The 17224-nt window shown below is 41.9% G+C and overlaps 1 protein-coding gene across 4 annotated transcripts in view; it reads right to left on the reverse strand.

Annotated features, from left to right (window-relative positions):
* The window catches only part of atp8a2 (ATPase phospholipid transporting 8A2), an 890601-nt gene that overhangs the window by 697139 nt on the left and 176238 nt on the right, over nt 1–17224 (reverse strand). For 3 of the 4 annotated variants that reach the window (XM_072476889.1, XM_072476890.1, XM_072476891.1), the window contains exons 3-4: nt 15430–15529; nt 9302–9400 (exon numbers count right to left, since the gene is read on the reverse strand). In XM_072476889.1, the coding sequence (XP_072332990.1) occupies nt 9302–9400; nt 15430–15529 (199 nt within the window). The remainder of the gene's footprint in view (nt 1–9301; nt 9401–15429; nt 15530–17224) is intronic. The other variant, XM_072476892.1, reaches the window with a different exon arrangement.

Below are 17224 nucleotides of genomic sequence, written 5' to 3' on the forward strand. Positions count from 1 at the left end.
CTGGGGTGTAGTCCATTGGTCCAGGTGACTTATCCACCTTCAGACCTTTCAGTTTCCCCAGAACCTTCTCCTTAGTAATGGTCACTGCACTCACTTCTGCCCCCTGGTTCTCCTGGAGCTCTGGCATCCCACTGGTGTCTTCCACCATGAAGACTGATGCGAAGTAACTATTCAGTTCATCTACCATTTCTTTGTTTCCTATTATTACTTCTCCAGCCTCATTTTCTAGTGTTCCAATGTCTATTTTTGCTTCTCTCTTACCTTATATATATTGAAAAATATATTGAAAAAAATCTCTTCCTATCTTCCTTTATATTACTAGCTAGCTTGCACTCATACTTCATCTTCTCCCCCCTTATTGCAATTCAATTTGTTCTTACGACAAAGCTCTTTTATTCTGATTGCTTTTCAAATCAACCAATTGTGCTTGCTTCTGATAGGCAGCCTGTTTCCTGCCATTCATTTTCATCTCTACTGAGGGAGGGCAGCTTCCACTTTAACTGTAGCTAATTAGTAGGGAACTATAAAAAAGGACAATGATTTTCTATTTGGTACATAAAAATTATTTTAATTTTCTTTCTGTATCTGTTTGCACGTTGTGTTTCTTGAGATAGGGGAATGAAGGTTGTTGGCATTGAAATGTGGGAATGTAGAAAGGGACACAAACCGTTAAATGCACTGCCGTTATTGTCTAACTGTGAATTTTCCCTCAAAAATTTCAAATGATGACAAGAGCTATTCAATGCAGGAGCAAACTCACAAAAGAGGTTTTATATTATAAGCCATCGATCAGACATTTTTGTGCAGATCCAGCCAAAATTCTTTAGATCCACTCAAGAAACTGGAAATCAATTTGTTGAATCCTAATGGACAACTGTACAACAGTGAACAGATAAAATCAGCCATTAAATGTGCTTAGGTAGCAACAATGTAGATTTTTAAAAACAGTTCATTCAATAAGTTTTGTTCGCATCAAAATCAATTTTTACAATTACATTTGGCAGTAAAATCAAAACGAGAAGAACATATTTCCATTGAATTTAGTACTGCTTTGAAGTTTTCATTTCTCAACACATTTTGTAAGATACAACAGCTGATAATGTTGATGATTAGCGGTACTGTTACAGAACTGATGTTAAGAATATATAGCAAAGCTGCATTATTCTCTTTTTTTTTTTATCTCCTCCTCCTATTTTGTTACTCTGACATAGCCCAATGCTTGTCTCACAACTTCTATCATTCCTTAGCAAACAGTAGAGGATAGGATGACAGGCTTTGTGATTCCAGGACTGAGGTTGTGTTGTTCTTGAATTAGTTAGAGCAAAGTTAATTTTTCGACTTCCCCAATGTTGCTCCAGCTCAAAACCAGGAAACCATTATGGGTAGAATCAAATGGGGAATCTGCATTGTAAAACTTGGTGGCAAACTACGTAAGTAATCACAAGAGTGTGAACTGAGTGCTTTGTAAACATAAGACATAGGAGCAGAATTAGGCCATTCCGCCCATCAAATCTGATCCGCCATTCCATTATGGCTGATATCTTCCTCATCCCATTCTCTTGTCTTCTCCTCATAACCCCTGATCTTCTTATTAATCAAGAAATGTCCTTATTAATCAAGAACACCAGATATGTGCTAGAGGTGCTGTCACCTACAGGGCTACAGACCAAGAGTTGGATGGTGGAATTAGACAGAATAGTTATTTCTGAGAACATAAGAACTAGGAGCAGGTGTAGCAATTTAGCCCATCGAGCCTGCTCCACTATTCAATCCCATCATGAATAATCTCATCATGGGCTCAACTCCACCGCCCTGACCGTTCTTCGTAATCCTTCAACCAATTAGTAATTAAAAATCTGTCTAACACCTCCTTAAATTTACTCACTGCCCCATCATATACTGCACTCTCGGTAGCAAATTCGACAGATCATGACCCTTTGGGAGAAGTAATTTCTCCTCATCTTAGTTTTATATTTGCTACCCCTTATCCTGAGATTATGACCTCTCATTCTAGAATGCCCCACAAGAGGAAGCATCTGCTCTACATTTGCTCAGGGTGCTCCGGTGTCCTCCCACAGTCCAAAGATGTGTAGGTTAGGTGGGGTTATGGGGATAGGTTGGGGGAATGGGCGTAGGTAGGGTGCTCTTTCGGAGGATCGATGCAGACTCAATGAGCCGAATGGTCTCACTGCTGTTTAAGAAGGAGGGAGGCAGAAGACGGGAACTTATAGGTCGGTTAGCCTGACTTCGGTCATTGGTAAGATTTTAGAGTCCATTATTAAAGATGAGATCGCGGAGTACTTGGAAGTGCATGATAAAATAGAACTGAGTCAGCACGGCTCCGTCAAGGGGAGATCATGTCTGACAAATCTGTTAAGAGTTATTTGAGGAAGTAACAAGGAAGTAAGACAAAGGAAAATCAGTGGATGTGATTTGTTTAGATTTCCGGAAGGCCTTTGACAAGGTGCCGCATAGGAGACTGTTAAATAAATTAAACGCCCATGGTGTTAAGTGTAAGATCCTGGCATGGATAGAGGAATGGCTGACTGGCAGAAGGCAGTTAGTGAGGATGAAGAGGTCTTTTTCAGGATGGCAGCTGGTGACTATTGGCTGCCTCAGGGGTCAGTGCTGGGACTGCAACTTTTCACAATATACATTAATGATCTCAAAGAAGGAACTGAAGGCACTGTTGCTAAGTTTGCAGATGATACAAAGATCTGCAGAGGGGCAGGTAGTATTGAAGAAGCTGGCAGGCTGCATAAGGACTTGGACAGGCTAGGATAGTGGGCAAAGAAGTGTTGGTGGAATACAGTGCAGAAAGGTATGCACTTTGGAAGGAGAAATGGAGGCAGAGACTATTTTCTGAATGGAGAGATGCTTAGGAAATCAGAAGCACAAAGGGACTTGGGAGTCCTTGTTCACAATTCTCTTAAGGTTACCATGCGGGTTTAGTCGGCAGTTAGGAAGGCAAATGAATGTTAGCATTCTCAAGAAGGCTAAAATACAAGACCAGGGATGTACTTCCGAGGCTATATAAGGCTCTGGTCAGACACCATTTGGAGTATTGTGAGCAGTTTTGGGCCCCGTATCAAAGGAAGGACGTGCTGGCCTTGGAAAGGGCCAGAGGAAGTTCACAAGAACGATCCCTGGAATGAAGAGCTTGTCGTATGAGGAACGGTTGAGGACTCTGGGTCTGTGCTCGTTGGAGTTTGGATGACAGGGGATCTTATTGAAACTTACAAGATACAGCGAGGCCTGGATAGAGTCGATGTGGAAAGGATGTTTCCACTTGTAGGAAAAACTAGAAGCAGAGGACACAATCTCAGACTAAAGGGACCATCCTTTAAAACAGAGATGAGCAGGAATTTCTTCAGCCAGAGGGTAGTGAATCTCTGGAACTCTTTGCCGCAGAAGGCTGTGGAGACCTAATCACGGAGTGTCTTTAAGACAGAGATAGATAGGTTCTTGATTAATTAGGGGATCAGGGGTTATGGGGAGAAGGCAGGAGAATGGGGATGAGAAAAATATCAGCCATGATTGAATGGAGCAGCAGACTCGATGGGCCATGTGGCCTAATTCTGCTTCTATGTCTTATGGTCTTATCGTCTCCTTCAGTACAATAGGGATTCTATGACTGCAATTCAATATGATCATGGCTGATCATGGGCTTCAACTGCTTTCCTGTCCACATTCCTTGATTCCCCAAGGCCAAATCTGCCCATCTCAGCCTTAAATATATTAATTGATGGCACATCTATAACCCGAGGGGCAAGATTCACAACCCTTGAATGAAGATTTTTTTCCCTCACCACAATCCTAAATGATTGTCCCTTATCCTGAAACTGTGATCCCTTGTTCTAGATTCCCAAACAGGGGAAACACTGTCTCACTAACTATCCTTCCAAGCTCCTTTATAATCTTGAATCTTTCAAAGGGAATCACTTCTCCCTCTGCTAAACCCCAGAGAGTATAGACTCAATTATCTCGACCTCTAATCATTTGTCACCCTCTCAGCCCAGGGACCAAGCTAGTGAATCTTCACTGTGCTGCCTCCAATGCAAGTATATCCTTCCTTAATCATGGAGACCAAAATTGCACACAACATTGTCATTGCAATCTCACCAAAGCCCTGGACATCTGTAGCAAGACTTCTTTATTCTTGAACTCCAATAATCTCCTTCGAATGAAAGTCAACATGCCATTTGCCTTCCTAATTGAATGCTGTGCTTACAGGCTAACCTTTTGTGTTCCTTTACGAATATACCCAAATCTCTCTCACATCAATGTTTACAAGTTTCACGCCTTTTAAATAATATTTTGCTTTTCTATTCTTACAACCAAAGTCAACAACCTCACAATTCCCCATGTTATAATCCATCTGCTACCTTGTTGCCCACTCACTTAACTGTCTTATATCTCTTTGCAGCCTGTTTATGTCCACCTTCTTGTGTGAATTCCGACCTAACTTTGCATCATCAGCAAACTAGAAATATTACTGTATTTTTATCTAAGTAATTAATATAGATTGTAAATAGCTGAGGCCCCAGCACTGATCTGTGGCGCTCTACTAATCACAGCCTGCCAATTTGAAAATACCCACTGTATGCCTACTCTATTTCCTGTCTTTCACCAATCCTCTATCCATGCTAATATATCACCTCCAACTCCACAAGCCCTTGTCTAGCGTATTAACCTTTTGTGTGCCATGTTATCGAATGCCTCTTGGAAATCCAGGGAATTAAAGTACATGGTGAGTGACTTGGAAAGTGGAGTTGAGGTGAAGAACAACCATGATTGTATCGAATGGGTTCATTGGGCCATTGATCATCTCCTGTTCCTCATAATAAGGACTTTAGTACAGTGGCTGAGTTCATTGGGCCACTGATCTATTCCTATTCCTTAGAACCGCAATGCTCAAAAGCCAGTCGTTAATGGTGGCAGACAATTAGACTGAAGGAGGATCCTCCACAAATATCCCGATCCTCAACATCAGTGCAAATGACAAAGTTTAAGCATTCGCAACTATAGTCAGCCAGAAGGGCTAAGTAGATGATTAATTTCAACCAGCCCCTGATGGTTGGCAGTCTTCAGCCACTTCAATTCACTCCATATGATATCAAGAAATGGCTGAAGGCACGAGATACTGCAATGGATATGTGCCCTGACAAAATTCCACGAATCGCTCTACAGACTTGTACTCCAGAACTACCTGTGGGGCGCAGGTAGCCAAGCCAACAGCTATAACATTGGCTATTAACCAGCAATGTGGAATATTGTTCAGCTATATCTAATCCACAAAAAACAGGCCAAATCCAATTATCACCCCATGAGTTCACTTGCTATCAGCAACAAAGTGATGGAAGGCGTCATCAACAATGCTACCAAGCAGCACATACTCAGCAATAACCTGCTCACTGGCACCAGGGCTAGTCAGCTCCTGATCTCATTACAGCCTTGGTCCAAACATGGACAAAAGATCTTAATTTAATAGGTGACGTGAGAGTGACTGCCCTTAATATCATTTTTCTAATGTGACATCAAAGAGCCAAACAAAACTGATGTCAATGGGAATCAGGGGGATAACTGTCAGCTGGTTGGAGTCATACCTAGCACAAAGAAAGATGGTTATGCTTGTTGGAGGTCAATCATCTCAGTCTCATAACTCATAAAATCATAATTCGTATTTTTATCATGATCTTGCCCCTTGTATCCCTTTCTATCTCTAATCCCTTTTTGATTGTATGAGTGCAAAAGAGACCAATGTTGTGGAACCCTTTTCCCATGTTTTGTGTGTATATAAAATAAACCAGCCCTTTTCTTATCTTATCGAGTTTGTTGTGCAAGTTATTCATAGAGGATTGGAACACTCCAAATTTAAGGGTTGGAAAAAATACTTGTAAAGAGGAAAATCAAAAAGCAAAGGCACGTTTTTGTTTACGGACAGGTCGTGAGAGGATAATTCAGGGTTGTTTAAATCAATCCCCTTCCTGTCTGTAACCACTGCTTCAGGAGTTCCTCAAAATAGTTTCCTAGGTATAAACATCTTCTGCCTTTTCATCAATTTTCAGCAACGTTTAGTACCATTTGGAGCTGGTCATTGATTTCAGGCCGCAAAGTATCATAGACATCCCTGCGTGCATCAATGCTGCCGAGGTGGAGATGATTGACAGCTTCAAATTCCTAGGTGTGCACATCACCAACAATCAGTCCTGGTCCACCCACGTCGATGCTACGACCAAGAAAGCACAACAGGGCCTATAATTGGGGCAGCACGGTAGCACAGTGGTTAGCTCAGTTGCTTCACAGCTCCAGGATCCCAGGTTCGATTCACGGCTTGGGTCACTGTCTGTGCGGAATCTGCATGTTCTCCCCGTGTCTGCGTAGGTTTCCTCCGGGTGCTCCGGTTTCCTCCCACAATCCAAAGATGTGCAGGTTAGGTAGCTTGGCCATGATAAATTGCACTTAGTGTCCAAAAAGATTGGGTTGGGTTATGGGGATAGGGTGGGCTTAAGTGTGGTGCTCTGTTCAGGGGCCGGTGCAGACTCGATGGGGCGAGAGGCCTCCTTCTAATAATAATAATCGCTTGTCACAAGTAGGCTTCAATGAAGTTACTGTGAAAAGCCCCTAGCCACCACATTCCGGCGTCTGTTCGAGGAGGCTGGTACTGGAATTTAACCCGCACTGCTGTCCTTGTTCTGCATTACAAGCCAGCTCTTTAGCCCACTGTGCTAAATCAGCCCAGGCACTATAAATTTGATGATTCTATGATTCTACTTCCTCAGGAAACTAAGGAAATTTGGCATGTCCACATTGACTCTTACCAGTTTTTACAGATGCACCAAAGAAAGCATCCTATCTGGCTGCATCACAGCCTGGCATGGCAACTGCTTGGCCCAACAACGTAAGAAACTAAAGAGTCATGAACACAGCCCAGTCCACCACGCGAAACCGCCTCCCATCCATTGACTCTGTCTACTCCTCCCGCTGCCTTGAGAAAGCAGGCAGCATAATCAAAGACCCCTCCCACTCAGGTTATCCTCTCTTCCAACCTCGTCCATTGGGCAGGAGATCCAGAATTCTGAGAACATGCACTAACAGGTTCAAAAACAGCTTGTTACGAGACTCCTGAATGACCCTCTTATGGGCTGAACTGATCTCTTCACACATCTTCTCTACTGAGCAGAACTACACTCCATATGCTTCACCCGATGTCCATGTCTATGTATGTCCTATGTTTTTTCATGTATGGAACGATCTGTCTGGACTGTACGCAGAACCATATTTTTCACTGTACCTCGGTACACGTGACAATAAATCAAATCCAATCCAAATTGCGACTCCCTTGATACTGAAACAGTCTATGCCCAATGCAGAAAGACCCAGACAATATCAAAACTTGGACTGATAAGTGCCGAGTAACATTCACACCACACAAGTACCAGGCAATGACCACGTCCAACAAGAGCAAATCTAACCATCTCTCTTTGACATTGAATCGCAATCCCTACTATCAACATCTGGGGTTGCCATTGACCAGAACTTGAACTGGAACAGCAGTATACATACTGTGGCTAAAAGAGCAGAACAGAGGCTGGGGATTCTGCGGCATGTAACTCAACTCCTGACTCCCCAATGTCTGTCCACCGTCTACAAGGCACAAGTCAGTGATGTACTACTCCTCACATGCCTGGATGAGTGCAGCTCCACAACACTCAAGAAGCTCAACACCATCCAGGACAAAGCAGCCCATTTGTTTGGTACCCCATCCACCACCTTCAACATTCACTCATTTCACTACCAATGCACAGTGGCAGTAGTGTGTACCATCAACAAGATGCACTGCAACAACTCACCAGACTCCTCAGACAGAACTTTCCATACCCGTGACCTCTACCACCTAGAAGGATCAGGATGGAAGATGTATGGAAATCTCTTTGCCTAAAAGTTCCTCCCCAAACCACACACCATCCTGATTTGGAACAAAATCTCCCTGCCTTCACTGTTGCTGAGTCAAAGTCCTGGAACCCCCTTGTTAACAGCACTGTGTGTGTACACTACATGAATTGCAGTGGTTCAAGAAAGTAGCCGCCTTCTCAAGGGCAACTAGAGATGGGCAATAAATGCTGGTCTGGCCAGCAAAGCACACAACCCATGAAAGATCACAGGCGAAATTCCCGGAAACGGCGCGATGTCCGCCGACTGGTGCCCAAAACGGCGCAAATCTGACGGGCATCGCGCCGCCCCAAAGGTGCGGAATGCTCCGCATCTTTGGGGGCCGAGCCCCAACCTTGAGGGGCTAGGCCGGCGGCAGACGAATTTCCGCCCCGCCAACTGGTGGAGAAGGCCTTTGGTGCCCCGCCAGCTGGCGCGGAAATGACATCTCCGGGCGGCGCATGCGTGGGAGCGTCAGCGGCCGCTGACGGCATTCCCGCGCATGCGCAGTGGAGGGAGTCTCTTCCGCCTCCGCCATGGTGGAGACGGAAGGGAAAGAGTGCCCCCACGGCACAGGCCCGCCCGCGGATCGGCGGGCCCCGATCGCGGGCCAGGCCACCGTGGGGACACCCCCCGGGGCCGGATCACCCCACGCCCCCCCAGGACCCCGGAGCCCGCCCGCGCCGCCTTGTCCCGCCGGTAAGGTAGGTGGTTTAAGTTACGCCGGCGGGACAGGCATTTTAGCGGCGGGACTTCGGCCCATTCGGGCCGGAGAATCGAGCGGGGGGCCCCGCCAACCGCCGCGGCCCGATTCCCGCCCCCGCCGAATATCCGGTGCCGGAGACTTCAGCAACCGGCAGGGGCGGGATTCACTCCAGCCCCCGGCGGGTCGATTCTCCGACGCCCCACCGGACCGGAGAATCGGCGGGGGGGGCGCACGAATCGTCTGAAAAAATCTGAGTCCCACCGGCGCCGTTCTAACATGCTCTTCATGTTTTGAACATTATCCAGATAATTAAAGATCTCAAGGCACATGAATACCTTAGCATTTAGCTGTTTTTACCTATTTTCACTAGCTGAGCATTCAGAAAGACAAACCCCATGTTACGGATTCTCCCATTGCATATTTTGAATAATACTTGTAAAAATATTAGCAGCACATATTAACTTGTTCAGATCCTACAGTCAAAAATAAAAAGGTCCTCCACTGTTAGAACAAAAAATCATATTTAAAATGCAAGATTATTATATCTACTATGGTTTTCAGACTATTCAAATTCCTGGACCCACTAAAATAGAATTATTGAGAAATGTGTTACGTGATAGTTTATTCTTTGAGTAACAGAAGCAAAATATCAGTTCTACTCACATAATCTTCAATGATTTCTTTGATGCCAGCAACTGTGAGGATGAAGATAAGTGGCATCAAAGTGGTATACCTTCCTGTGGGGGAGACATCCGGAATTTGCTAAAACAAACAATCAATTTTTAGTTTTAACAAGAACATTTTGGTTACATTTCTTAATTTAAATCACATCAGCAACAATGAGAGCAAAAGCTACTGTAATAAAAGCACAAGTGCAAGAGTCTAATCACCTCCCCTTGACGTTCAACAGCATTCCCCACAAACAACATCCTGGCTGTCACTTTGCCCACAACCTAGTGGGACCAGTCACACAAATATTGTGGTTGAAGGAGCAGATCAGAGGCAGTGTATTCTATGGCATGAGACACCCTTCCTGACTCCCCAAAGTCACAAGGTTAAAAATATGATGCAACACTTACTACTTGTATTGTGCAACATCAGCGCTTTCCAAACTATTCTTCAATGCAGCCCCATTTTTAATTTCAAAATTTGTATGTCACCCCAGATGCCAAAAAAAGCAATAAAGCAATTCCGTACATGTTTATCAAAGTTTGCATATATAATATACAATACATCACATAAATATAAAAATCTATGATGAAAATCCCAGGTCCTCAGTGTAGAGACAGAAAACTTTTGGCCGTGTGTCTGGTCAGGAAGAACCCACCTTAATAAGGGTTCTTGATTTTGGTTTTAAACAAACAACTGACTTGTATACAGATGTAGTTTATACTGGATTGCAGTTCTACAGGTTGTGACCACCTCTGGTAACTTACCCAACTGCTGGTTCATCTGAAAATTGTAACAGCCAGTATTAATAACTCGTCAATTGTAGGAGAACTAACCCAACAGCCCCCAATTCCTTCTTTAGAATACATTTTCAGGTAGGGTTGTTGTGTTCTAATCTAGATTTTCTCTTCTCATGTACGGGTTTCTTCCTAACACAGGCATTGAGGTATTCTAACATCTTAACTCGAGTGCCTGACAGTGCATATCAAAACAGGGAGACAAAAGAATAATTCATATAATATAAATATTGCAGAAACAGAAAGACCAGCTTACATTTCTCATCAAGAAAGAGTTAGTAACATATCTTGAAATTGTTTGTCATGTGTTCCATAGAGGGGATGGTGTCAGAGATGGTGCTGGGTTAGCTCCTCCCACAGTTGACGGGCTATTGATACTGACTATTAAAACTCACTCATGAACCAGCAATTGGGCAAGGTACCAGAGATTAGCGTGACTTTATTTCTCAACCACATCTTCTGTTTCTGTGACTCCAATTGAGGTTGTGACCAATAGTTTGGGAACTGTTGTTCAAGAAGCTCAACATCATCCACGGCAAAGTAATCCATTTGATTAGCACCTTGAAAATTCATTCCCTCCACCAAAAGCACACCACAGCTGCAGTATATACTACCTACAAGATGCACTGCAGCAACTTGCCAAGATTTATTAGACAACACCTTCTAAACCCAGAAGGGAACACTATCAACTTCAAGCTCCCTGCTCTACACAAAGTCAGACATCATCCTGGTTAAGACAAATATCTCATGGTATTGGGGGCACCATGTTACTATGAATTGAGGAATCAGTAGCAGACAGAATACAGAGTAGGAACAAACATTAATTTTGGATTGGAATGTTGTAATTAGTGGGCGAGACCACAACTACAGCTTGTCTCCTTACCTTAGGAAGGACGTACTTCCCTTAGAGGGTGGTCAAACAAAGTTCACTAGATGGATTTTTGGAATAAAAGGTTAATCCTATGAAGAGAGATTAAGTAGAATTTGTTTATATTCTCTGCAGTTTAGAAGGAGAGGTAATCTCAATGAAGATATATAATTCTGAGAGGGTTTTGCAGCTTAGATGCCAAGAGGCTGCTCCTCCTAGCTGAGTTAGGTGGATTGGCCATGCTAAAATTGTCCCTTCGTGTCCAAAGATGTGTAGGTAAGGTGGAGTTATGTGGATAGGGTGAGGGTGTGGGCCTGGGTAGAGTGCTCTTTCAGAAAGTTGGTGCAGGCTTGATGGGCCAAATGGCCTCCTTCTACACAGTAGGGATTCTATGGAACTAGGTGCCAGTCTCTGGATAAGGAATCGGCCATTTGGGGTTCAAATTTTGTTCAAAATCTTCACGAGGAGGTTTGTGAATATTTGGAATTCTCTGCATACAACTCGTTTGTTGAGTATATTGAAGAAGGAGGTGGATAAATGTTTGTACATTGCGGAACAAAGGAAGGGGTGGGCGGGGAAGTGGAGCCATGATTTTACTGAATAGTGGAGCAGGTTTGGAGGGGTCACATGGTCTACTTTTACTTCTTATGATCTATGTCCCCTGACTGCTTATATTCTTATATCACCACTACATCACAGCTGGATAAATGTCCCAGAACTTTCTAACTTAATAACACTGTGGCAGCACATGCATCATATGGACAGCAATGGTTAAAGAAGCAGACTCACTACCACCTTTTTAAGGGCAACTAGGAATCAATAATAATCTTTTGCTTTGCAAGTGATGCGAACATCCCAGGGGTTAATCAATAATTTTCAAAGATGACTAAATCGGAGTTAGAACAAAATGAGGTATTAAGAAGATGTGCATGATTACTAGCTCCTTAAGTTGACTAACACTACACAAAACAAATGAAGAAGCGAACATAACTACCAAAACTACCACCTGCAGCATCCAAACAAAATGAAAGGAGGCCAAAGGTAAGGAAACAGTCTCCATTGGTTTGAGAATCCATGCTGCACATGTGTTGGGCAGCTGGAAATATGCAGGGAGTCACATAGAAATTAAACAGTAGATACATATTTTTCAGAAGCCATGGTTAAGAACATTGACAGATAATTTTATGAAGGGCAGTAAAGGCTTTACACCTTAGTACAAATGATATAATGAAAGGATTTGACAGAATTGCCACAGAATAACTCGTATATTCATTGAAGCGGACACCCTCTGCCTCTGCTTTTATCTTTATTCCTCACTATTCATTGAACTTAGAATACCAGGGAAAATATTCTGATGACTTTAGCTCCTAGGTAATAAAGCAATATTGAAAACTATCAAACTACAATTCAACAATGCTACTATTATTATGACAACAGTTAACAAAGAAACATGAGATTTAGGAGCAGGAGTAGGCCCTTCACCCTTTCGAGCCTGCCCCTCCATTCAGTATAATCATGGCTGATCTCGTTGTGGTCTCAACTCCGCTTTCCTGTTTGCCATTCATAGCCCTTCACTTTTCTGTCTTTCAAAAATCTGTCTAACTCTACTTTGAATAAATCCAACGGCCCAGCCTCTATTGCTTTCTGAGGAAGGGAATCCAACATGCCGACAACTTTCTGAGAGAAAACAATTCTCATCTCTGTCTTAAAAAGGAAATCTCTTATTCTTAAACTGTGCCCCCTAGTTCTACTCACTCCTACATGTGGGAATGTTCTCCCGGTATCTACCTATCAAAGCCCCTCAAGATCTTACATATTAAAATCTAATATTTTATTCTTCCAAACACCAATAGGTGTTTTTCAACCTTTCTTAATAAGATGAGCCCTTCATTCCAGGAATAAGTCAAGTGAATCTTCTCTGAACTGATTCAAATGCAATTATATATATTTTTTATTAAATAAGGAGATCAAAATTGTATACAATATTCCAGATGTGATCTCACCAAGGCCCTATACAGCTGCAATAAAACCTCCCTACTTTAATATTCTAATCTCCTTACGATAAATGGCAACATTCCATTTGCCTTCCGAATCACCTGCATATATTTTTTTGTGATTCATAAACCAACACACCCTAATCCCTCTTTACCACTGAGTTTTACAATTTCTCTCCATTTAAACAGTACCCTGCTTTTCTATTCTCCCTGCCAAAGTGGACAAGTTCACATATTTCCCATGTTATACGCCATCTTTTGCCCACTCACTTAACCTGTTACTTTGCAAACTTCCTACATGCTCTTGACAACTTACGTTCCTACCGACCTTTGTGCCATCAGCAAACTCAGCTATCATACATTTGGTCCCTTCATCCAAGTCATTGATGTCGACTGAAAATAGTTGAGGCCCCACTACTGATCCTTTTGGTACTCCACTAATTACAGGTTGCCAACCAGAAAAGGACCATTTATCCCTAGTCTATGTTTCCTGTCAGTTAACCAATCCTTTATCCATGCTAATATCCCAACACCATGTTCTCCTGTCTTGTGTAGTAACCTTTCATGTGACACCTTATCAAATGTTTTCTGGAATCCAAGTACACCACATCTACAGGTTCCCCTTTATCCATCTTGCTTGTTACTTCCTCAAAAAACTTTAATATATTAGTTAAACTTATAAGAAAAGTTAAGACAATCATTAAGCCACTTAGATAAAATTGTTAGATCAATCACTTCCAGCATGTCTGTGCTAGTTGAAATTGTTAGATCAATCACTTCCAGCATGTCAGTGCAAGTTGAAATTGTTAGATCAATCACTTCCAGCATGTCAGTGCTAGTTGAAATTGTTAGATCAATCACTTCCAGCATGTCAGTGCTGAATGGCAGGAGTTCCTGTGACTTCACATCCAACGGTTGCTCAGGTATGAACCAAGGATTTGGCTGATTCCTGTAATTTCCAATTTATATATGGAGTCTGAAACAACTATCAGAAGTAAACATTTATCAGGAATGAACTACTAAGATAATAGTAAATATTCTCTTACTTGTAAATGAAGTAATTGCATGTTTTCTAACTGGAATGAAAATGCATAAGCCTCTTCTCCCATTTCCCCCATATACATTATGAAATGAAATGAAAATGAAAATCGCTTATTGTCACAAGTAGGCTTCAAATGAAGTTACTGTGAAAAGCCCCTAGTCGCCACATTCCGGCGCCTGTTCGGGAGGCTGTTACGGGAATTAGTGATGCATGCCAGAAATATTGGTCCTAAAATTGTATAATTATTCACCAATTTATTGGGAATAACTTGCAAGAACATGTGAGACAGCATTCAGTTTTAGGGTACATCTCACCATCCATATGAATTTTCCCACCAAAGGTGCTGACTTTAAGAACTTTCAATGAACAATAAAAGTGAGAAGAAAGTAGATTGCTATCCATGCAGGAACTACCTATCCAGCTCAATTTTAAAAAATCATGTGAAAGAAATTAAGATTATGCAAGAAACACCCAAGCAAGGCAACAGCTTGAGCAAATGAGAATCAGAACCTCATCTTACCAAACACCTTTTCCTTAGCAATCTTACTGGAGCGATGTGGCATAAATCATAATGCTTATTTTCAGTGCTGATTCGTGTACTTTTTGTTAAGATGATGACTGACAGAAGAATTTCAACTGATCATTATTAAAGAAGTCAGGAGACAGGAAAGAGCTGTAACAGATGTTGTAATGATCACTAACAAATTTCTGCTGAGTATACAGTAAAATGGGTTATTTCAGATCATACTCCAGTTTCTGCCTTCAAAGCAACAATCATAAATTTCAGTGTGGTTAAAAGCCACTTTACATTAGCACAAATCCAAACTAGGGCTGCTAAGAATGAAGTCACCCTCAGTTTCTTGTTCAGCAGTGGTAAGTGATGCACCAGTAGACAAAGCTCTAGCTGGAAATCAACATGTTTCAATAAAAAATACAAACCAAGAAGCAGGCCCGATTGTTTAAAACTTTAAATTAGTCAGCACTCAGCACAATTTCTCAAAAACAATGATAAATATTAAAAGAGATGTGCCACCCCACACCAGAACTATTTAAGTTTGCCTTTCCTTCAAAAATGTTTAAAGCTTCTATCATAAAACTCTTTGTAATGGAGTGGCTTTAATGTACATGAGTAGAAGCGGAAAGGAAAATTTAACTGCCAACTGTCTGACTTCATATGAGGAATGGAGATAACAAACTGACTCATTAAATTATTGGAGATCCCACTTTGCTGCATCAGTTGATTTCATGCAGTTGGTGTACCGCACTCTAGAATTTGTCTCAAAATCCTTAGGTTGGTGAGGGTCAGTGAGAAGGATTTAACAATTTATATAAAGTTCGGACACAATGAAGGGGAAAACATCAGGAGAAATAATCTGAAATTAGAGCAGCATTTTACCCAAACATGTCCAAGTTAGACTTACTTGTAATAAGGCTATAAAAAGAAAGAAAGCATTTGCAGCTCTTCTGATCTGTTCATACAAGAACCGAGGCAGAAATGTTATCAGGCTGTATTTTGCAGTGCTGTTGATCATAAAGAGAAGGATATTGTCATTTCCGTAAGAAAAATCAAACCACAGAAAATTTACAACTCTGCCAGTCCCTGGCAAAAGAAAACTGTCAGTCCACTAAGACCAAGGACTATTACTTCTACACATAGGGAAATTATTACCGGGAAAATATTACCCAAAAGTATAAGTCACCATCTGAAAAAGAAAAATATTTGTCAACATTTTAGCTACTTTCATCAGAGTTGTTGAAAATTCTGAATACAGGTCTCAGCTGAAACATCTCTTTTTTAAAACTCAACACTTTAATTTAAATTAATTTCCCATTTCGGCAAAGCAGGGGTAACAGTGAGACCACAAGCAAATATCTCCATCAAGAAAATGGAACACTGAAGAGGAACCTGCGAAGGATACTCTCTTCCACGTCTAACATAGTCAAAGCACTTAAGAGATACATGAAATCAGGAAGCCAGAAGGGAGAGAGAAACAGACAGAAAGTGAGTGAGTAAAACCTGGACAGAGAAATATGGAAAAGGAACCAAAGAGAAAATGCTGGAAAATCTCAACAGGTCTGGCAGCATCTGTAGGGAGAGAAAAGAGCTAACCTTTCGAGTCCAGATCACTCTTTGTCAAAGCTGCATCCACTGTAATTCCAGCATGCACAGTAATTTATTTTTAATATGGAAAAGGAGTTGCATGGACATCAAATGGATTATTAGAGATACTGGCCAGAACTTTCCAGCCATTCATGTTGGTGGGATCTTCTAGTCCTGCCGACGGCGCACCACCTCTGTAGGTTTCACGGTGGTGAGGGGTGCATTCAACAGGAAGCCCTGTTAATAACAGTGAGACCAGATTATCCGGCACCAACCAATGGCGGTTCACTTCCCACCACCATGAAACATGTGGTGGGTTGCGCAGTAAATCCTACCACTATTTCTGTAGTTAAACATTTTCCTAGTCTTTTCACTTCTGCAAAGTAGAATAAGCTATAAAGATCATAAGGTCTCAAATTCAATTTCCAGTCCGATTTGACTGTACCTAGGCAACAGCCAAGGAAGTACAATTAGCCTCTTCACCTCAGAATAGGAAGGCTGTGGGTTATACCTCTAAATACTTTCATTGTGCATTTTAGTGCCTGGTACGTTTCTTTGTGTGGTCACACAATAAATGGAACAGCTTGTGAGTTGTTCTTGTTTTCAGGTTACTCCATGGCTGCATATGAACGCTCTGCTTACAAGTGTCATGTGAGAGTACCTTTAAGAAATGGATGTTTAAGCAATGTACCTTTAACAGATGAAGCTGATCATATTACTGAAGTGATGTCACAGGGGGGAGCTGAGCTCACTTCTGCTTTTGGTTTCAGTTTGAAAAAGCAGCTTATGTGTGTCTGCGTGTTTCCAGAGAGCTGCAGGAAGAAAAGCAAGGTGCTGGAGCTGACGTGAACCAATCTGATATATCTTTGCCATTCAACAGAAAATATATATATTCTGTGACCTGGTGTGTTACTGTTTTGAAGGTTTGAAGCCTTTTGGATGTTTGAAGGAACATTTTCAGGGATTATTTAGTGTTGTATTATTTTCGGGGTTATCTTTGAAGTAAGGGGTGTCAAGAGGTCCAATGTTTATTTAATAGGTTCATTTGAGTTCATGGAATAAACATTATTTTGTTTTAAAAAATCACGCGTCCATAATTGTAATATCACACCTGG

The sequence above is a fragment of the Scyliorhinus torazame genome, chromosome 15, assembly GCF_047496885.1.
Source record: "Scyliorhinus torazame isolate Kashiwa2021f chromosome 15, sScyTor2.1, whole genome shotgun sequence".
Taxonomy (NCBI): domain Eukaryota; kingdom Metazoa; phylum Chordata; class Chondrichthyes; order Carcharhiniformes; family Scyliorhinidae; genus Scyliorhinus; species Scyliorhinus torazame.